This window comes from Camellia sinensis, chromosome 14 (genome assembly GCF_055761805.1).
Source record: "Camellia sinensis isolate YWXY chromosome 14, ASM5576180v1, whole genome shotgun sequence".
Lineage (NCBI taxonomy): Eukaryota > Viridiplantae > Streptophyta > Magnoliopsida > Ericales > Theaceae > Camellia > Camellia sinensis.
In genome coordinates, this window is record NC_138974.1 from 112043356 (window position 1) to 112067063 (window position 23708).

At 35.2% G+C, this 23708-nt stretch overlaps 1 protein-coding gene across 6 annotated transcripts; it reads left to right on the top strand.

Moving 5' to 3' along the window:
- Positions 1–8500, top strand: LOC145807963 (uncharacterized). 6 transcript variants are annotated; one of them, XM_082907097.1, is made up of 5 exons: positions 1–378; positions 2436–2503; positions 5937–6108; positions 8178–8223; positions 8315–8500. In XM_082907097.1, exons 1-4 carry the CDS (start codon positions 189–191, stop codon positions 8195–8197), a joined length of 450 nt encoding a protein of 149 aa, XP_082763223.1. In that variant the 5' UTR covers positions 1–188; the 3' UTR covers positions 8198–8223; positions 8315–8500. The 6 variants fall into 6 exon arrangements, 3 of the variants coding, with proteins under 3 accessions (XP_082763223.1, XP_082763221.1, XP_082763222.1); XM_082907095.1 differs by having other exon boundaries at positions 43–378; positions 8155–8223; XM_082907096.1 differs by having other exon boundaries at positions 43–378; positions 8175–8223.
- The last annotated feature ends 15208 nt before the right edge of the window (positions 8501–23708 follow it).

Below are 23708 nucleotides of genomic sequence, written 5' to 3' on the forward strand. Positions count from 1 at the left end.
GCCCTTTATTTTTTTTCCATTCCCGCTCCCCCTTTTATTTTTTCCCCATTCCCGCTTCCACACCGCCCCCCTCCCCAAAAAAAATATCCCCAATCTCAAACCTAAAAATTCCCTAATCTCTTCTACCCCCTCTTTTCTCTCTCGATCGAGGGCGAGCGGCGACGGATGATAAGATTTCGTGTACTGTGATGGCAAAAAACAAACAGGCCGTCGTTTGCTCTCCTTCTCATATCCCCAATCGCTCTCCCTCTTATCAACTGACCATTGCCCATCGCTCATCGTCCCTCTCATCGACAGTGATCACCGTTCCTCACTGTGTCTCACCGTCTCATCGCCACGGTCGGTACACCGTCCAGCCTCCAATCGATTTTGATTCAGGTCTCTCTCTCTCTTTCTCTCTCTCTCCCTATTTCACTCTAGCTCCAGGTTTTTTATTTTGTTCTCTCTCTCTCTCTATTTCCCTATTTCACTCTAGCTCTAGGGTTTTTATTTTGTTTTTTGATGCTGTAGAATGTTGATTTCTATGAAATGAGTAAATGTGTTTTGATTTTTGTCCTAGATTTAGGGGTTTTATTCTATGTAGAGGCTTGATCTCTTATGCTAAGGAATAAATGTATTGATGGAGATTTGAAGTATTTTTTCTGATTGATTACAGCAAACCTGAATGTTTCAAGTGGATTACAGAAATGCGAGTCATCACACCATTTGAGTTTCGAGTGGAATCACTAGCTTGCATATGCATTTCACCATTTTCCTTCCTTGTTTACTTGATTTATTTTAATCCATGCTCATATTTGTATTGATTGGGGATTGGCGTGAGTGTTGTAGTATGGTGTTTGGTTGGGTTTTTATTAATATTTATTGGTGTCATACAAGTTGTGTTGGTGGAATTTGATAACATGATACATAGGGGGTATAGGTGTTCTCATTGATAGTTCTAATGGGTGCTTCACTGTAGAAAGTGTAATAGTGGATGTTAACTGGCTGTTCATAAGTGAGTGTAATAGTGGATGTTAACTGGCTGTTCTCTTTGACAAATTTCAGATGGGTTTTTTCTGAATTCTTGTAATGATTACTAAATTCACACCGTTAGTAATATTTCTTGATGATAACGATAGAATATTGAATAATTTATTATTTTATAATTTAGTGATAATGACAAATTTGTAGTTTTATAAAAGAATTGGAGATGATTTTGGGCTAATTTTTATTAGTAGTTTCTCTTACACTATCTTTGGATTGAAAGTTTTTGAGAAACGAAGGATAGGTGGGGAAAATGGTCGATATTTATTATTCACTATGTTTGGATTGTTTTTAAGGAGGGAAGAGAAACTGCATAGAGAGGAGGGAAATGGAGGTTTTGATTAAGATAATTTTTTACTATAAAGTATACCCCTTAGTTTGTGAGTTGTTAAAACTTATTTCTGTTTTTCATTCAGTTCATGCACATACCTTTCTTTTATAATTATTGTCTAACCAAACAAGAAGGAAACGACACCCTCCCATAGGATATCCCAATGACTTGGGTCGCATTCCCTTAATAAAAATACTCAAGTTCAAGCCAATGAGAAGGTTAGAGACAAGCACATGTCAACATTTTAGCTCACAGACTGCACTCTTAGCTCATAGTTATTGAATTCAAATTCAAAAGTTATTGAATTCATATATTATGTTTCGGGTTCCTTTCCTTTCCTCTCTTAACTGCCGAATTGGGTCTCTTATATGCACAGTTATCCAATTCTTATATGCATCGTTATATGCACAGTTATTGGATGCTTCATATGAGTATTCTCTCATTTTTATATGCACAGTTATATACTCATTTTTGATGGATGAGTATTGTTCCTTTATGATGGATGCTAGGTCCGAATTGGGTCTCTCATTTTTATATGCTTCATATGGATGCTGGGTTCCTTATATGCACAGTTATATGCTTCATATGGGTCTCTCATGGGTCTCTTATATGCACAGTTATGCACAGCTCCGAATTGGGTCTCTCATTTTTATATACTCATTTTCATAGAGTATTCTCTCATTTTTATTCTCTCACACAATCACAGCACCTTCGATCTTCCTTACCATTACCAGACTTGGCTTGGAGAATGAGATTCAATTATTATGGTGTTACCCTCCCTCCGAAATTTCGACAAATTTTTTTTTTTTTTTTTAAACAGGAAATTTCAACATTAAACAGGAAATTCTATGTTTACATGTTAGAAATTCAAAGCAAAAAAAAAAACAGCTTTGAATAATCAGAGCATATAATCACGTACTTATTATTATATTGTTACAATCACATACTTATTATTATATTGCTACTTACTGATCTTTTTGTTTTGTCAATTGGTAATTATACTTGAACAATTGGACAAGTCAATGTTGTGAGTCTTGGGTCAATTGTTGAACTTACCATGAAGAGATACTTTTGTTGACAGATAATAGGAAGGAAAAATCTTTGGGACTTCTTACACAGAATTTTGTCAAGCTCTTCCTTTGCTCTAATGTATGTAAAAGTTTTAGATTATTGCACTCTATTGTCTATCCTGTTATGCATAAGTATCTATTAGCTTTGGTCTGATTGTTTAAAACCACTTTAAAAAATGTGGAATGTAACTTTAGTAACAATAGAAATAGAGTTAATTGAGATGTGAATATTGAAAACCATAATAGGAAAAAATTGACGCAAGTGCTGAATTATTAAATTACATTTAAATAATAGTTTATCGACACAAAACTGATGCAAGTGTTATCAAAATAACACAAAACGCATATTTTAGAGACAAAAAAATGTAATTATCCCCATCAATTAGCGAGGCTCATATCTTTCCATGCATCTTGGGACAAAAATGAACTCATGACATGTGTATTCTTGGGTTATGACTTATAGATAATTAGGATAACATTGTGCTATCATAGCTCTGTTCATTGGTTACATACTTGGTTGTTATGTAAATGATTCAGCTGTACTGAAGTCTCATATTATGAATGAGGATGACATTATCCTTGAATGGATAAAATTATAAACAATTTACTTTAGTGAGTGGTGATGCCATGATAATCTAGGCATTTGATGCTTGATTATCTAATGGTTTAGCTGTACTAGAGTTTCATATTACCATTCTGTGGATCACTCTGACCACTCTCACCATTGTTCACTCTGGCTCCATGTGAAACAGGAACTTGAAACAGAGGTGGAAATGATTAACTCGGCTGCTCGGTAATCTCAGCCGGGAACTTTGCTCGGTAATGTGAAACTGATTTTTAAACTGATTATATTTATACTTAATGACTCAATAACATGCTGGTTTTGAAGCCAGTTCAGTTCGGTGATTTTGGTGATTTTGAAATAACTCAAGGTCACATGATTCTTGGTGATTTCTTTTTATTACTGTAAATACTACTGTAAATGTTTTGGTGATTTTGGTGATTTCTTCTTATTTCCATGTGGTGTAGATTGTTCTGGTTTATGTGACTCAACTACCTAAGTATACTATGTTAGACTTACATGATGAGTCTGGATGATATATGAGTCTAGATGATAATGACTTTAAGTATACTATGTTATTGCATGTTAAAAAAATGATGCGTTATTGTTGAGTCTAGATGATATATGAGTCATTAAATATATAAAATTTATACTTAGCTATACTTAAATTTATACTCAGTAAAATATATTAAATTCACTCTGGATGATATTTATACAACGATTTTTTTTTTGATCCCTGTAATCAGTCATGTTTCATCGAATGCTCTTTGTAATTTGTTAACTCACTGCCCTCATTTCTATTTTTTGTGAAGAATCCATATCTATGTCTATATCTATATCTCTATCATTTGATTTTCATACATAGACATTCTGATTTTTATTTTTTTTAATCTCTATCATTTGATTTTTATACATAGACTTTCTGATTGATTTATAAACTGTATCAACAGATAGGCTTTGTCTCAAGCCAAATGAACTATATTCTTTTAGTTCTAATAGTTGCGAGTCCCATGATAATTACAAATTCACTCTTATGGATCATTTTAGTTTACAAATATTTTAGTCTTCATGACTTTTTTGGGTCCCTAACATCAATTAAATACTCAAAAATGAATAAAAGCTCAAAATAGAGCACTGTTAGATGAAAATATGTTCTTGCCTAGTGAGCAACCACCTTCAAGAGACCACATAGTGATTCAAGGATTGGCAAGTAGAATATAACTTAAGGTTAGCCCTAGTTTTATGCACACTCATGAAATGATGATTTATTTGCTTGGATTGGCTTGTTGCACTTGGAACCAATTTTGGGAGTTTCTTCAAGTTGTTTGGAAATTGTGCTCTTCTTATAGCAGAATCTGAGTTTCAAGTGGCTCTTGGCATCTTTAAGCTGAAAAAACATATATATATATATATATATCTGTTTAGGAGAGTCTATTTGACAAGCCACTACCTTTAAAGATCAAATCCTTTCAACAGTTTTGCTTTTCTTCCTCCTCATAGACTTCATGAACTTGCCCAATCTTCTGTCCCAACTGCCACAAATATAGTAATAGCACCAGTAATGGAAACATTATCTTCTCAGATAACGAGTCAGGAATTCTAAATTTGTTACAGCCATCTCATCATGTTACTGCAGGAAAATTTCAGATAATTGTAATTTAGGCCCTTTTTTTTTCGGAAAGACCATGGCTGAAATGGATGAAAAAAGAAGGAACATCATACAAGTGAACAACCTTCACATTGATAATAAGATACTATTTGAAAAACATTGTCGATGGTCACCTCTTGGTGGTGATTGCCTTGTTGAAGAAATATTATAGAATATTGTGGTAAAGTCAAACCCTAATATGTTGGTAAATGTTGCATTATGGGAATAGGATGTATTATTTGGATTTCAAACTATTTCATAGTTAAATATGGAGCTTGAGCATAAATGGGATAGACTCACTGTATTGGCAAATGTTTGATACATTTTTAATCAGATTTTCTTTGGATAAAAATCTTTTGATGACAGAATTCGACTAAAGAATGTGTTGTAAAATTACAGTTGTGGTGAGCTGTGGCGTGTGGTGTAGTCGTATGATTATATCTTCTCGATGATTTTTCTTTGTCTTTATCTTATACCTGCTGCTATAGTCCTATGCTATGATCATTCCCAAAGATAGAAATGTAAGTGGCCTGTAAGTGGCCTTGCAGCTTCATGTGCATATGAACTATGGTGTTTGGCTCTGATAAGCTTTTGTTATACACAACTTATGCTGGATGCCATGCATCTCCAAAACAGCATGAATGTCTAGAAGTAACTTCAAAGTATTATGTAGTAGTTAAGGCTTATATCAAGGATTTAAAAGGAAAAAATTGATTGCGTTTATCCCAATAATAACAATTTCTTAGCAATTTATCTTAATCCAGTAAGTTTCCACAAAGAACAATCAAGGTTTTTAAAAGAGGGTACTAGTAAAGCAGACTTCCTTTATGATGCCTTGAAATTGAAATTATATGAACTTTTAAGGCTCTAATGTTCAGCAAGCAACCATCCATACAAAATTGCCCCATCGCAATAGTCATGTACAATAGTAGCTCTTTGTGGCAGCTGCAGCTGTGGCTGCTTTGTGCATTGTAACAGCTCTTTGTCCTGCTCTTTGTTGCATCATTGGGGCAGCAACAGCTTGTATTTGGTTCTTTGTGCATTGTGGCAACAACTTGCTGTAGCAGCAGCTTCATGTTGCAACAGCAACTTGTTGGTTCTTAATATTTTTCTCTTCTTTTCTCTTCTTTTCTGCAACAGCAGCTTCTTTTCTTGTTGGTTCTTAATGTTTTTGTTGATAATTTCATGACTTGTAATGTGGTTCTAATATTAGACTATTAGGTTATCTTATAATTTCACGAATTGTCATGCATTTTAAATTTTTGGTTCTAGTTGCTTACAATTCATTTGTTACATACAAAGACTACACAGATGCCACCTGGGCAAGCCAATAAGAGGAGGTCGACGACTTCACTGTCAGAGGCAAACCCGATTGAGGTCCCAGCTCACATGTCAACAGCTCCATTTCCTATGGATGCATCTGCAGGTTTATCTCCAGTGAATGCATCTCCATCTTTGCAAACAGCTGATATTGGTAAGTGTTTCATCCTTTGTATAGAACAATTTGATTTTTGCTCTTGAAACTGTAATCAATGTTGAGTAGTTACTTCATGCTTTCTCTTTTTGGAGTGATTATGATCAAAAATTTGTTAGTATTGAAGTATGACTCTGTGTATATAGTAGCAGCAACCTATATATTTAATATTTTCTTTTGGTTTTCAAGTATATGAGTGTGTAGTGAAATATATATATATATATATATATATATTGTGGTGCAAAATGTGTATTCTAATTGAATGTCCGTAGAGCCTTAGTTGGCAATAATAAGTAGGAGACTTAAGGTATCCTCTGGGTATTATTGTGAAGGAACTTTTTTACCTTACAATTATTCTCCTTCTGATTAAAGGCAAAATACTAAAAGGATCAAAAAAAGGAAAAAAGAAGAAAAAAAAAAAAAGAGAGGATAGAAGACAGTCACTTTAAAAAGAGGATATTATAAACTGACAGTCCCTTTAATTGCTTGACACCTCGAAGTTCAAAGAGCTGTAACACAGACTATAGGTTAAAAGCTATATTCTTCCCATCTAGCTTATGTATTCTTTCCATTGTTTATCAACTTGTACTATATTCTTTCCATCTAGCTTATGTATTTGTAATTTAAAAAACAAAGTATAGGTTAAAAGCTCATTTTCTTTTTTCAACTCAGTAGGGTACAAACAAAAATTGAATTCAAGGTTGGCTTCTTTAAAAGGATAGAAGAAATCATATTATCCTAGACATAGTAATCTTATAATCATGAACATGAAATAATTGCAAGCTTGAATAAAGGCATATACATTTCATGATGCATTAAAGTTGAGAGTTCTTAAAATCTGCAGCAACCTATATACATTCTATGATACATAGTCAAACCCGATTGATTTCATTCGGATTTAGATACATAGTTGGATGGTTGGGGGACATAGGTTAAGGTGCCTTATTTTCAGTACATGACTTGGTATCAAATTAATCAAAAATCAGATTTGTGGGAAGTTTCGGTAGGTAGTTCCAGGTTGATGATCTGGGGCTCTGTTTTATGAATGACTGCTGATAGGTAGTTGGTCTGTGCTATGAGGAGATTGGTATTTTTGGATGGATAATAGTGAAGGTATACTTGGTTAGACTATGCTATGATTTGTCAAACGTGTAAATAATATTTCAGAATAACTCCATTATTGGTTTCTGGTTAGGCAACTTTAGTCCCACCTGCCCCTTTTCTTTTGTGCCTAAAGTTAGCTCTTTTTTCTTTGGATTAGATTTGCCTTTGGCATCCCCTAATTTATTTCCACTTTTCCACACCCACACTTCTCCTCACAATGATCATGATCATCCTCCTACTTTTGTTTTTTGTGTTTTCGTTTTTTTATGTTTCATCTCAAGTTATAATTAGAATTGGTTGGTGCCATTTGTCTTCATTAGTTTATGAGTAAAATGCTATTTAATAGGAGATAGCTTCTCTCTAGTTAGTGATTTGATTGGAAAAAGATTATTAAGTTTTGGTAGATTTATTTTGGAGCTTATCTTGGTGATTCAAATCATTTATTTTGTGTGAGCTCATCTCAAGATTTATAAATGGCATTACTGTACTTTTATATATTATCGTTACATTTTTTATTTGATATTTTTTTATCTATTATCATTACATGACCTTTGTCTGTGGTTAAGTGACTATCACTATATGATTTCAATGTAACAAACTCATCTCTTGTTGCAGGGACCAATTGTTTTATGTGGTTTAAGAAATGGAGCAATTTGTTTTCTTCAAGTTCATGTCTTGGAATAATTATTTATTTTTAAATGCAGATGACAACACTCTTCTGGCTATTAATTTGTTTTCTGCATGTTCATGTCTGATGATGAGTTAACTGCTGAAATCTTTTAACACATAGAGTTTTCCCATATTTAAGGGCACGAATAAAATGTTTGCACAACCCTGTTCCTTCTCCAAAGCATTGTTGCCCTGTAGTCATAGTTCATATTCAGCTATCTTAAGATATTTGGTCCATTTTTTCCATGAGAATTGATTATTCAATCAAAGTAGTTATTCTTTTTCTATTGAAGCAGGAGATGAAGAGTTGGTATGATGAGAAAAAGTCCGACGGTATCTTTGGTAAGACTAGAATAGTCTCTATAAATATAAATATTTAGTTTATTCATATGCTACTGCAGTTTCTGAATTAATTTGTGTTTTCATTTTTCAGGTCAGAAATTTCTTGGAGAGATGCAAAATATGGTCAAAGAATTCAAGAACTTACTTTTTTCAAGTTTTTTATTTTTTATTTTTTAATGTATGTAATCACAGTTAATTTTTTTTTTATTAATTTCTTTGTATATACTTTTAAACATTTAACTTTCATTTATGAAATATATGATATTATTTCATTCAATATATGGTTGTGATTCAAAATATAGTATATAGTGTGTATTACATTATTCAAATGCGCGTGCAAAAATAATATTGATTATTCTTTAAATATGTCAATTTTTTTTTAATTTTTTTTTTATCACAGGTTTTATTAGTTATTAATCACACTTAAAAGGTGTGATCTAAAGTTTTTAATCACACTTAAAAGGTGTGAACTAAAGTTTTTAATCACACTTAAAAGGTGTGATCTAAATGTTTTTAATCACACTTAAAATGTGTGATCTAAAGTTTTTAATCACACTTAAAAGGTGTGAACTAAAGTTTTTAATCACACTTAAAAGGTGTGATCTAAATGTTTTTAATCACACTTAAAAGGTGTGAACTAAATGTTTTTAATCACACTTAAAAGGTGTGAACTAAAGTTTTTAATCACACTTAAAAGGTGTGATCTAAATGTTTTTAATCACACTTAAAAGGTGTCATCTAAATGTTTTTAACCACACTTAAAAGGTGTGATCTAAATATTTTTAACCACACTTAAAAGGTGTGATCTAAATATTTTTAATCACACTTAAAAGGTGTGATCTAAATGTTTTTAACCACACTTAAAAGGTGTGATCTAAATGTTTTTAATCACACTTAAAAGGTGTGATCTAAATATTATTAATCACACTTAAAAGATGTGATGAAAGCATTTTTTAATGACACTTAAAAAGTGTGATTAAAAATGACCATTTTTAATCACACTCCTAAAGACCACACTTTAATAAAACTTAAAAGGTGTGATTAAAAAACATACATCACACCAAAAAAGTGTGATCTTTATCTATATTTGTAGTAGTGATTCGGCCGTATAGCCGATTGAGTATGGGGCCGAATGAGAAACGGTTTGCTGCGAACCAAGCCGAATAGACAATTACACGGCAAATTGACAGTGGGCTCATTCCTAAAGCCCAAGAAGGAGAGTAATATAAATACAAAATCATCAATCAGAGGAAGGTATGTGAGAACTATTATGCTTAACTTATAATACAAGTAATCCTGAGTGTAGAGACTGACTTGCCTATCGAAGTGCTAATTCCGGCACCCCTGACCGGAGTGTTTAGTCATTTTCAGGTGACTAGCAGAGGATCACAAGCGTCCTCCAAGATCAGAAGAGTATTTCCAAACCACTTCTCCACATTAGCCAATATCACACTAAAAATAAAAAATAGAAACCACAAACACAAAATACAAAATACAAAGCCCAACAAAAGAAAAAGATTGCAGATTATGAAAAAACACTTATTAAATTTTCAAATCTTGATATCAGTCTCAAATAGGCATTTATTATTAATAGCTAACCCACCTTCTATATCATATAAGATTACTACAACCATGGAATGGCTCTATTGTGGTTACTGTTGTGCAACTCTTTCTCTATTCATGGCCCATTCTCTGAAATTTTGACTAAGTGGGCCATCAAAATATATTTTAAATTTTTTTAAAATAAGGATAAATTATATATTCTTTATTCTTCTTAATTATTATCTCATATCACTTTATATCGGTTCATTAAAAATTATAACACTTAATCTCTTTCATTTTCTAATTATTATTTTTTTCAATCTAGACCTTTATGACAAAAAATCAACTATAGGGCAAATTACACTTTTCTCTCTTAAATCCTCATTCAATATCACTTAACCCCTTTAATTAAAAATTATTACCATCTTAAATTATCAATATATCGATGTGAAAATTTCGTTTTCGATCCAGTATATAAATGAATGAACAATTGACATATGGCCTACACATGATATGTCAAGTTTATAAGCAGCTTAAAATGAAATTGTTCTTGTCTTCTCATTATTTTCTCTCTCCCCCCCTCCCCCATCCTACCCACGACAGGAACAATTTTATTTTATTTATTTATTTATTATTTATTATTTTTGTTTCCTTAAGTAGGATAAAAGAAGAGAATAATAATAATAATAATAATAATAATAATAATAATAATAATAATAATAATAATGTCACTTTAGGTATTTCATAATATTTGAGATGTTATATGTCACATGTCAAATTTTCATTTATTTACTACACAATATTAATGGAAGAGTTACACTTATAGAAATTGATAGTTCAATGTTGTAGAGTGTAGTATTTCTTGGTTGAGGTGGCTAAAGTGATATTGAGTGATAGTTCAAAGTGATAAAGTGTAATTTATCTTATAGCCTTAAAAGGGTATTTTTGTCATAAAAGTTTAGATCGAAAGAAATTAGCAGATGAGTGATAGTTTAACGGGTGAGTGTTGCAATTTTTAGTTGACGATAGAAAAATGATACTGTCATACCCCAAACCCGCCCCTAGAAGTTTGGGCATGACCACTTCAGAAACGGACACTTAACCTATTTTATATATATATATATATATATATGGGGCCTGAACGGAAGCACTAAATATCAAAATTTGACAATGGAAACAAACTCCATCGAGCTACTACTATCATGCCAGGATCACAAACTTTTAACAGACAAATAAAATTTAAACATACACCTGAACATCGGTTATATACATACATATATACAGACCCAGCCCTATCATTGGGCATATATAAAAACATGAAAGCTATATACATCAATCTTAGATAGACATTCAAAAAGCAAGCCAACATCTTATCAGTTTAACAAAATCAATGGCTGTGTATAGTGCCTGGACACACGAAGGTTGACAAAAGAAAGCGGCGTCATGGCTAGGACTGACCACCTGATTGGTGACCTACAGAAACAGACATAACAGAGAGTGAGCCGGGCCCAGTGAATAGTAATACATAAATAAAACGATGCTTAACTTGAAACATAACACATAGCAATGCATATAAAGATGTAAAGTTCACATAGTTAGTCTGATTCTGTGCTAAGTACATAACGGCCTTAGGTTCAATCTTGCAACATAAACATGGTGGCTATAAGCCCTTGAAACATGGTGGCACAAGGCCCTTGAAGCATGTGGCATTAAAGCCCTTGAAACATGTGGCATAAAAGCCCTTAAAGCATATGGCATGAAAGCCCTTGAAACATATGGCATAAAAGCCCTTGAAGCATATGGCATAAAAGCCCTTGAAACATGCATGTATGAACCCAAGAGGTGTCTCACACGGATTCTAGAGGTGACTCACATTGTAGCACTTAGTTCCGTGTAGCACTTTGTTTCATTTCATGACAACTTATATAGATGGCCATAAGCCTCATAACTTTCATGGAATGGCTTTCAGCCTCATAATTTTCACATATGTATGAACTCAAGAGGTGGCTCATACAGATTCTAGAGGTAACTCGCACTGCAGCACTTAGTTCCGTATAGCACTTTGCTCCATACCAGGAATTAATAGGTTTTCCGGACCAAACCGTACATATCATGTCTTATCATAAACGGAATCAAATCATACATATATTTTTTTTATACTTAAATCATAAGCAGAAATCAAAAGTCATATTCGTAACATACTTGAATTTGTAACATACATGAACTTGTACCATGCGTAAACTTATAACATACTTGAACTTGTACCATACTTAAACTTAGAACATACGTAACTTGTAACATACCTATACTTGTAACATGCTTGAATTTGTAACATACTTAAGCTTGTAACGTACATAAACTTGTAACTTAATTACTTAAACCACGGTATTATTACCCCCGGGTAAGGGCCGTGTGTTACGGATGTCATGAATACTTTACATTTATGGTCAACTGTTCATTAAGTCAAAACGTAACATACCAGAACATAGAGCATGCTTAGCAAGGACAGAACAGTTTACATTCTAATGTGGGTTACATAATGATGTTAAACCTTTGTTTTCATATCGTAGATTCTAAACGACCTCGAGTCCATACGTAACACAACAAAATAATCTTGGACTCATACAGGTATCATTATTCATGGATGAACATAAGCTCTATTTATTCTTAAGAAATACATAATACACTGATAAATAACAGAGGTTTAATACTTGTTATTGACAGAACAAAATGGTTCCAAAGTCATACCGACATACGCAAATCTTTCCATATTCATAAAAATTCATATTGATTTCCACTTGTCATAAACGTTGATAACACTTACAAAGAACAGAGTGTTAGTGACAATAATTATCAACGATAAATAAGATGTACATTTCTGTACTACTACTCACAGTGTTCAGGTGCTTGATCCGCCCCTATAGCTGACCCTACACAATTCACGTAATTCAAACATAATTCATCATAGTACAACACCATTCAATTCACTATGAGTCAACACAACATAATCCAACAAAGTCAATATCACTTGGTTAATCAACACCATTTGTAATTTAACATAATTCAAAATAAATCATTGAATTCTATTTCAACATTCCAAAACCGAGTTCATATCATCCATATCATTACTAGATTATTTCCTCAATTTTCCCTTCACATTGCAGCATGAATTACAATGTTCATAACATAGTTCATTCGCAAATTTTAAACATAATTTTCACACATTTCCAAATTCCAATTAAACTTGAACACATATAATTCAATACCTCAGTTTCATTACTCTGCTTTCAATTTGGGCCAATTCATTGGTTATCATCATTAATCAACCTAGGGTTTCAAGAAAATATTGAAATTTCAAGAAAAATTCAAACTTATTAACCCATTACATTTTATTCCAATTTTCCCAATAATTATACATCTAGGATTCACCATCCATCATTTTAACCCACCAATTTAACTTCCAACATCTCCAATTCTAAACCCCCAATTCTCATAATAAACACTACACTAGATGTTCAAAAAAAAAAAATATGGGTTTTACATTTATATACTCCAAAGTATCACAAATCTATCTATCAATGAAAGCATGAAGGAGAACTAGGACCCTACCTCAAGAAACAAGCAAAGGGACGAACCTTTAATGAGAATCCTTCGCAAATCCAAGTTCCAATCAGTTAAAAATACTGATCCTTTCTTATTCTCCATCCTTGATGCAAGAACCATGGTGAATTGTTGATCAAAGTAGAGGAAATCAAGGTTTGGGGAGCTAGGGTTTCGGACATGAAGGAGGGGAGAAGAAGAGAGGAAAAGAAAATGTAAGAAATGGTCCAAAAATCACGTTTTTGAGCTGCTGTCCCGCACAGTCCCGCACGTGCGCCGCTATTCCCTGCACGTGCGGATCTGCTTCTAGCACAGATGTGAAAACTTCAAATGGGTATAACTCTCTCATCCGGACTCCGTTTTAGGTCATTCTTGTGGTCAAATTGAAGCCCCGGAGATAAGCTTTCCAATGGTTCTATCCTCACATCCAAATTCAAAGTGTGGAAAAAGAAAAGGGCAAATGAATGACGGCTGATCGTAGATTAACTATCTGAATTATATTCGTTGGTCCAATCTTACTTTACCATCATACCACCACCTCAAACAATACCCCAAAATAAGGTAAGAACATTCCAAAAATGAGCCCACGCTCGAGCGGAGGGAAAAAAAATTTCAAGCCGATACAGTAAAGGTCGCCATAACTCAGCAGATAATTATTTAATTCCGATAGATATAGTTGAATTAAAACACATTAACCCCTAATTAAATAAGGATGACTTTTGGGGTCATTACAGATACAGGATAATAATTGAGGGGTAAAGTGTAATTTGATTTTAAAATAATATGATAAACCTTATTTAGGGTTTGATAGACCTAATTTAACCATTTTAGGAAGACATTAGTAGGTCTAATCACTACAGCCAATAAGAGTTTTACAGGTAAAAGTAGGTTCAAAAGTGTCCTTATTATATTTTCAGTGATGAAATTATATATTTAGTGATGAATTATTATTTTTTGGGGATGAAATTTTTTGTCTAAAAAAACCTCTTCTGGTACCAAATTATTTTGCATTTATTAGTGACATTTTTTAAGTTGTCACTAAAAGCCCTTTTTTTCAAATATTTTGAAATGACCATTTATGACTATTCTTGAAACAACAAGAATTGATCTGAAAATATTTTTTTGCAATAAAATTTTCACTTTTAAAAATAAAACAATTTAATCCTTAAAACTATTATATTTTGTACTGAATCTATATATGACATGTGATGTGTCATTCTAAATAGTAACATGTGTATATATGATTAATATTTTTTTTAAATATAAAATGATTATGTATCCCTTTACTATTAAGTGGGTACAAATAACTTCTCCAATCAAAGGGCGTATTTTGTATAATGATTCCAGTTTAGACCCGACTCATTTATTGTTTCGGATCTGGGATTCCTTGTTTGATTTGATTATTCATATCCTTATTCATCTTATTCTTGATTGAGTTTGGTCGTTTGGACGTCTTCGATGCATTTTGAACAAGTCGGGAGTTTGTTTTTCAATAGAATAGTTGCCCAGATTTTGGTCACTTTGCTCGAGCGGTCCTTTAGTCGCTCGAGCGGTTTTTGAGAACATCCAGTATATTTGTAGGTCTACAAAAGTATTAGGAGGATTTTTTTTTTTTGTGCTCAAGCGGTCCTTCTTGAGCTCGAGCAGTTAGCCTTTATTTGCAAAACTACTGGGATGTGGTGTTCTTCGCTCGAGCAGTCACTTTGTTTGCTCAAGCGGTCTCACTTATTGTGTGTGGTCACTCGAGCGGTGTTTTGTTTGCTCGAGCGGTCTGTGATTATATAAGTTCGTAAAACTCACTTTTTGAGTCACTTTTTCATATATCTCTCTAAAATTTCAAAACCCTAAATCTAGACCCTCTCTCTCAAAAACTCATCTTCAACCTCCAAATACTCTCAATCTATTGATCCCTACACCCTAGTTCCTTTGAGAAAAAGGTAGAACTTACCAAGAGCTTCATTTTAATTGGAACAAAGTTGGTGTTCGGCTTTGTCAAGGTTTCTCTAGTCTCTATCTCTCATCTTCTAGCTTTCAGGTAGGGATTTCTCCACACTATTGCATGGTTTTTAACTTGACTGTTTGCTTTTCTAAACAATATTGTAATTTGGAGACTTTTGGATAAACATAGGATTTTTGTTTTGAAATCAAAAGAGGGGTTTTTAAAATGATTTTTTGAAAATGATTGTGGATTTGTAAAAGTGGTTGAGTTGTGAGAAAATTATGGATTTTTATCCTTGGAATTGATTTATAAAGAAAAGGATATTTTTCCCTAAAATGTGAATATTTGATTTTGTACAGAGGAAATGGAAATGATATTGGGTTTTGTGAAATTGGAATGATGATGATGATGATGATGATGATGATGATGATGATGATGATGATGATGATGATGATGGTGGTGGTGGTGGTGGTGGAGTTGGATATGCATTATCACTCCCATCTTCAAATTTTAGAAAGTATATCTTTATTGAAAATTATCTATCTATTTAGAGATATATGTTTTGGGCTATTGGTAGAGGATAGCTATGATTGTTGTAGAAATTGCATAAGAATTAAGAGAATTGAAACTAATTTCTCATCTATTTGCATTGAACATTGTTGCATATTTAACACATTGAAAATGTATTGTTTTGAGAAAAATAGATAAGTGCCATGGTGAATCTAGATAGGGGTGTGGTTATGGTATTATGTTAGCCTTTGTGTCATTGGTGAAAGTCCAGAAACCCGCACAGTTAGGTGCCAAGTCTTCCAGTTAGTACCGGCAAAATGGCAATTGGTAGTGCTTGTATAGCCTACTTGCAGACACGTACCTAGAGATTCCCAGTGATTATATCCATTGTCCTATATTCTATTATAAAGGAAATGATTTCATGAATTGTGATATAAACTTTGCATTGCATAGTTTTGGAAAGAAATATAAAATATTTTGGCATGAGCATTGCATGTGCATTCATTTTATAACCTTGTTAAGATTCATACACTATGTTAGAGTGTCTCTACAGGGCTTTGGCTTACCCTATGTGGAAAACCATTTTCAGGTGCTGATGATATGCCTCTGCCAAGGTCGTTGCTTGGGATGACTAGGAGACAAGAGCTTCTTTTTGTTATTGTTGTAATTATTTTTGTACAAGCCTAAGGCTTAAACTATATTGAGTTAAAACTTACTTTTGTTGTAACCAAGCATCGTCTTGGAAAGATGTAGCCATTAGGGCATTTATATATCCGTTTAACATGTATTTCGTATCTTTAACATGTGGCACCTGTTATAGATTCAGGGTTAGGACTTATGAATACATAATTGCATGTGTTACATTGTGTACAATGGAATTATATAAATGAAAGATAATTATTTCAGTACATGTTGTCAAAGATAATTATTTCAGTACATGTTGTCATTTAATTAATATCATGAGATGGTTTTATTGCTATATTTTTAGTGCGTTACAACTTAGTATCAAAGCTACCGGGTTTGAATACTTTGGGATCGTGGGATGTGGTTTTTACCACAATGGGTTATCTCGCTAGTTTGTGTTGGAAGTAAACTTGGTACGCTATGTAATAACATGCTTATGTGACTAAGTGGATATGTGATTTAATTTCTAAGATATTGATTGGGTCTACAATTTTCTAGAAGTCATGTTAGAAGAGCATTTGATTACTGTTATTTCTAACTGCAACTCTGGCAATGTCGCAGGACGATCATTATCTAAAAAGGAAATCCGTATGTGTTTATGTGACTACGTGCTTATGTGGAGCGAATTAATTGTTGTCCACCGCATTAGGGTGCGAGTGAGTTAGCTTTGGCACATTTGTAAATGTACTAATCTCTTATGTTACCTTAATTAGGATGACAGATCATAGACGTGGTGGTAGCAGACGCAACAAGCCTAGAAGTAGGAAGTGCTGTTATCTGATGATATTTCGGACAGGAGGAAGGGGTTGGTCACGCCAATGTGCCCGAACTAGTTGGCCAGTAGGCTATGGGTGCTTTGGCCCGTAAGATGGCTGGAGTCTTGCGGGAATCCATGGACATTCTCAGAGCTAAGAATCAAGTCCAGGCTCATGTTGCTGAGATAGGGCCATCGTTTCTGAAGAGGGAGTTCTTTCGAACTAATTTGGATGAGTTTTTGAGGGATTCGAAAAAGCCACTAAAGGCAGATGAGTGGCTAAAGCAGATAGTGAAGACGTTCGAGATGCTTGCCATTGAGGACGATGGGCTGAGAGTGACCTTAGCATCCTTCCAATTGAAGGGAGATGCAGGTCAGTGGTTGAAGTATGCGTGTGGGCGCATTGGGGTGACTTGGGAGGCCTTTGTCAGCGCCTTCCAGGACAAGTTCTTGCCTCCCACTACTAGGGAAAAGTTGAGAGAGCAGTTTTTAAAGGTCAAGCAGCTTAACACACCGGTGGCCGAGTTTGAGGCCACTTTTACTAATTTGTCAAGGTTTGCACCAGAACTTGTGGCGTCAGAGGAACGCCATTGCACTGAGTTTGAGAAGAGTTTGAAGACCGGGCTTCTTTTCAAAGTGGTTGGGTCCATGATTAGGGACTACGGGCGCCTTGTGGATACAGAGGCTCATCTTGAGACCGTGTTTAATTAGAGGAGAAGCAGATGAGGGGCTTTAGGCAGAGGAGTCAGGAGGTTTAGAGGGAGACTCAAGATAGCAAGAGATAGAGGGGTTTCACCCCACAACAATCCTAGGGAGCATAATCTAGATCTACTTTTCCTGTACCGAGTTTTGGGGTAAGGAGAGGTGGTCAGGGTGGGATCACTTGTTTCAAGTGTGGTCAGCTGGGCCACAAGTCTTTAGTTTGCTTGCAAAGAGGATAAGGGTAACAATCTACACCATCTTTAACCTGTCCTCAGAGCCAGAGTTCGGGAAGATGAGGTTTTTCCCTCAATCGGGTGGTGCATCTAATGCTTCTGGCTTGAGGCAGACACAGAGCCATCATCCTACACCATCAGCTCAGGTCTTGATAGCCAATTAGGGAGCCTCTTCGGCTTAATCAGTGTTTTAGACTTATGCTTCAAGGGGTGAGTAGGTAGGACAAAGACCTTCAGGGCGTGTATGCTATTACCACACCGAATTTGTTGCCAGCACCTTCAATAGGAAGAGATAATTTCTTGTTATGTAATTTTATTGCCAATGTGTTGTTTGATACTAGTACGTTGCATTCTTTCATTTCGTTTACATTGACATCAGCATTGGGGTTAGAAATGGCTCTGTTAGCATCTCCACTCAAGGTAGAGGCACCTGTTAGTGGTGAGGTTGTGTTGGACTAGGGGTGTCAGGGTTGTGAGATAAAGGTTGCCAGTCGCCAACTTCCTTTTGCTTATGTGTTGATTAATATGTCAAGTTTTGATGTTATTTGGGCATGGATTGGTTGTCATCCTATCGAGCCATTATAGATTGTTACCATTAGAGAGTTATGGTGTGCACCTCGAGTGGTGATTGTTTTTGTTTCTTAGGGCCGAATTGATAAAGCCTTGTTGCCAGTGTATGATCCACGTGGTCGGGGCAAGCTTAGTCTCCTTTTTACTACATTCTTGGTTGTTGAGAGTGATGTGGTTTGAGTAGAGTTGTCGAGGGTAGTTTGTGAATCCCCGGATGTCTTTCCTAAGGATCTCACTAGTTTACCACCTCACTGTGAGATTGAGTTCTTTATTGATTTAGTGTCAGGTACGACACCGATTTCCATGGCACCGTATAGATTTGCACCTGACGAGTTGAGTGAGTTGAAGATTCAACTCCAAGAATTGCCAAATAAGGGCTTTATCCGCCCTAGTACTTCACCTTAGGAAGCACCGACTCTCTTTGCCAATAAGAAAGATGGCACATTGTGACTTTGCATTGATTACCGGAAGTTGAACCAGGTAGCTGTTAAGAACAAGTACTCATTGCCTCATATAAATGACTTCTTTTACTAGTTGAAAGGGTCTTGTTGCTTTTTTAAGATAGAGTTGAGATCATGTTATCATCAGTTGCGAGTGAAGAAGAGGATATCCCAAAAATAGCATTCCATACGCGGTATAACCATTATGAGTTCCTAGTGATGCCTTTTGGGCTAACCAACACACCGGCCTTATTCATGGATTTGATGAATCGAATCTTCAATGAGTTTTTAGACCATTTCATGGTTGTCTTTGTTGATGACATCTTCATGTACTCACCCTCTGAGGAGGATCAAGAGAAACATTTGCAGATTGTGCTTGTGTTGCTTAGAGCCCACAAATTGTATGCTAAGTTCGGAAAGTGTAAGTTTTGGTTAAAGGAGATGAAATTCTTAGGCCATGTAGTATCTGAGAAAGGGGTGACTATAGATTCTTCTAAGATAGAGGCAATGCAAGATTGAGAACTACCTAAGAATGCCTTTGAGATTCAGAGTTTCTTGGGATTAGCTGGGTATTACCAACGTTTTACGAAGGATTTCTCTAGATTAGCCTCACCTTTGACTAAATTGATGAGGAATTGAGTCAAATTTGTATGGAGTGAGGTTTGTGAGAAGTCATTTCAGGAGCTTAAGGTTAGACTTACCACTACTCCAGTGTTGATTATTCTAGAGAGGGGTTTGGGCTACTCAATGTATTGTGATGCGTCTAGGGGAGGTTTGGGTTGTGTCTTGATGCAAGAGGAGAAGGTAGTGACATTTGGCTTACGACAGTTGAAAACACACAAGAGAAACTATCCTACTCATGACTTAGAACTAGAAGTAGTGATTTTTGCTTTGAAAATCTGGAGACATCATCTTTATCGTGAGAGATTTGAGGTCTTTTTCGATCACAAGAGTTTGAAGTATCTGTTTTCATAGAAAGATTTGAATTTAAGGTAGAGAAAGTAGATGGAATTTATGGAGGATTACGACTTTGAGTTAAACTATCATCAGCAGAAGGCCAATACAGTGGCTGATGCCTCGAGTAGGAAGTCCATTAGCAGTGTCACTAGTATTTCCATACGGGAATGGGAGGTGTTGGGTGCTATTGGTGAGTTTGATTTGTATCTTGGCGAGTCCGTTGAGTCAGCAACCCTGTTTACTATAATTGCACAACCTACACTTGTGAGCCGAGTTATAGAAGCATTACAGGGTGATCACGAGGCAGAGTTTATCCGGGGAAAGATATCTAGTAGGAAGGTAGAGAAGGGCTTGAACGTGTACTCTGACTCGAGTATTAGATATCTTGACCGCCTTTTTGTACCAGAGTCTTGTACAGAGGAGGTACTCCAAGAGTTCTACCATTTCTGCCTTGCGGTATATCTGGAAGGCGCAAAGATGTATCACGACCTTAGTCACCAATTTTGGTGGAGGGAAATGAAGAGAGATATGGCCTTGTTCGTTTCGAGGTGCCTTACTTGTTAACAAGTGAAGGCCGAGCATCAGAGGCTAGCGGGTTTGTTACAGCCCTAGTCCATAGCTGAGTGGAAGTGGTAGTATGTCACGATGGATTTTGTTATAGATCTTTTGAGGACTCAATGAGGTAACGATGTCGTGTCGGTGATAGTTGATCGATTAACTAAGTCAACACACTTTGTACCTATGTGCACAAGTGAATCGGTAGATTACCTTGCCGACCTTTATGTTAGTGACATAGTTTGATTTCACGGAGTCCCTATGACTATCGTTTCAAATAGAGATCTGCGTTTCATGGCTTGATTGTGGTAGAACCTTTAAAATGGGCACTAGATTGCACCACCTATCATCCTTAGACTGACAGGTAATCAAAGCGTAGCATTCAGATCCTAGAGGATATGCTTTGGGGTTGTGTTCTTGACTTTAAGGGGTTGTAGGAGAGGAACTTACCTTTCGTGGTGTTTGCCTACAATAATAGTTTTCAGGCGAGTATTGACATGGCACCGTTTGAGGCCTTGTATGGCCGACCGTGCAGATCTCCAATGTGTTGGGCCTAAGTGGGTAATGCACATATGTTAGATCCTGAGTTAGTTCAGAAAATGACGGAGAAGGTTGCACTTATCCATAAGAGGTTGGTTTCGGCTCAGAGTCGCCAGAAGAGTTATGCTGATTGTAGGAAGAGATCATTATCCCTTGAGGTAGGAGATCACGTCTTCTTGAAGATATCACTAAGACAGGGTTTAATGAGGTTTGGGAGGGGCGGGAAGTTGTCTCCTAGATTTATTGGGCCTTTTGAGATCTTATAGCGCATTAGAGAGGTAGCTTATCGTTTTGCCTTGTCGCCATAGCTTTCTAGGGTTCATGACGTGTTTCATATCTGCATGCTCCAAAAGTATGAGTCGTATCTATCACATGTGTTGGATTGGACCAAGTTAGAGGTAGATGAGGATGCCTCGAATGATGAGAGACCGGTTAGAGTCTTAGATAGACGAGACCAAGTCTTGTGAGACAAGATAATTTCTTTGGTAAAAGTGTTGTGGCAACACCACGGGGTTTAGGAGGCGACTTAGGAGTGAGAGGCAGAAGTCTGTGAGAAGTATTCGGACCTTTTTGTTGATGCTTGAAACTTGGAATGAAAATCTTGTTATGTTGAGATTAAATGTAAAACATTTCATATGTTTTAGAAAAAGTGAATTGTATATTCATTATTGAAAACTTTGTTTATCATTGTTATGAGAAAAAATGACCAGTAGATAGGTCACGGTTTTGAGAATTGATGGATCATTGTTATGTTGATTTAAATATAGTGGTTATTGTGTTGATTTAAAAATTTCAGGGATAAAATTCCTTAAGGGTGGAGGTTATAACGATTCTGGTTTAGACCCGACCCGTTTATTGTTTTGGATCTTGGATTCCTTATCCTATTTTGTTGTTCATATCCTTGTTCATTTTATTCTTAATTGAGTTTGGTTGTTTGGACGTCTTTGTTGCATTTGGAACAGGTTGGGAGTTTGTTTTTCAATAGAACTATTGTCCAAATTTTGGTCAGTTCGCTCGAGCGGTCCTTTGGTCGCTCGAGCGGTCTTTGAGAACTTCTAGTATATTTGCAGGTCTACAAAAGTACTAGGAGGTTGTTTTTTTTTGCTCAAGCGGTGTTTCTTGCGCTCGAGTGGTCTTGGCTCAAGCAGTCTTTCTTGAGCTCGAGCAGTTAGTCTTTGTCTGTAAAACTACTGGCAGGCGGTGTTCTTTGCTCAAGTGGTCACTTTGTTCGCTCAAGTGGTCTCACTTATTGTATCTGGTGCTCGAGCGGCCTGCGCGTATATCAGCTCGTAAAACTCACTTTTTAAGTCACTTTTTCATATATCTCTCTAAACATTTCAAAACCCTAGATCTAGACCTTCTCTCTCTAAAAATCATCTTCAATCTCTAAATACTCTCACTCTATTGATCCCTACATCCTAGTTCCTTTGAGAAAAAAGTAAAACTCACCTAAAGCTTCATTTTAATCAGAACAAAGTTGATTTTCAGCTTCGTTGAGGTTTCTCTAATCTCTATCTCTTGTCTTCTTGCTCTAAGGTAGGGATTTCTCCATACTTTTGTATGGTTTTTAACTTGACTATTTGCTTTTCCAAATAATATTGTAATTTGGGGATTTTTGGATAAGCCTAGGATTTTTGTTTTGAAATCAAAAGAGGGTTTTTCGAAATGGTTTCTTGAAAATGATTGTGGGTTTGTAAAAGTAGTTGAGTGAGAAAATTGTAGATTTTTATCCTTTGAATTGATATATAAAGAAAATGGGATTTTGACCTAAAATGTGAGTATTTGATTTTGTAAAGAGGAAATGGAAATGATATTGGGTTTTGTGAAATTGGAATGATGATGATGATGATGATGATAGTGGAGTTGGATATGCATTATCACTTCCATCTTGAAATTTTAGAAAGTATATCTTTATTGGAAATTATCTATCTATTTGGAAATATCTGTTTTAGGTTATCAGTGGAAGATAGTTATGATTGTTGTAGAAATTATGTGAGAATTATGAGAATTGAAACTAATTTCTCATTCATTTGCATTGAGAATTATTGCATATTTAACACATTAGAAATGTATATTGTTTTGAGAAAAATGGATGAATACCTTGGTGAATTAGGGTAAGGGGTGTGGTTATGGCATTATGTTGGCCTGTGTATCTTTGGTGAAAGTCCAGAAACCCATACGGTTAGGTGCCGAGCCTTCCGGTTAGTACCAGTAAAAATGACAATTAGTAGTACTTTTATTGCCTACTTGTAAACACATACCTAGAGATTTCCAGTGATAGTATCCACTGTCTTGTTTTTTATTGTAAAGGAAATTATTTCATGAATTGTGATATGAACCTGGCATTTCATGGTTTTAGAAAGGAATATAAAATGTTTTGGCATGAACATTGCATATGCATTCTTCTTATAACCTTGTTAAGATTTATGCACTATGTTAGAGTATCTCTACTGGGTTTT

Excerpts from the sequence above, each read along its gene's own strand:
- LOC145807963 (XM_082907095.1), top strand. The coding sequence starts at position 189 with ATGGCAAAAAACAAACAGGCCGTCGTTTGCTCTCCTTCTCATATCCCC. Across the intron at positions 379-2,435 it reads TCCAATCGATTTTGATTCAG|ATAATAGGAAGGAAAAATCT; the intron begins GTCTCTCTCTCT and ends TTTTGTTGACAG. Across the intron at positions 6,109-8,154 it reads TTTGCAAACAGCTGATATTG|TTATTCTTTTTCTATTGAAG; the intron begins GTAAGTGTTTCA and ends CAATCAAAGTAG.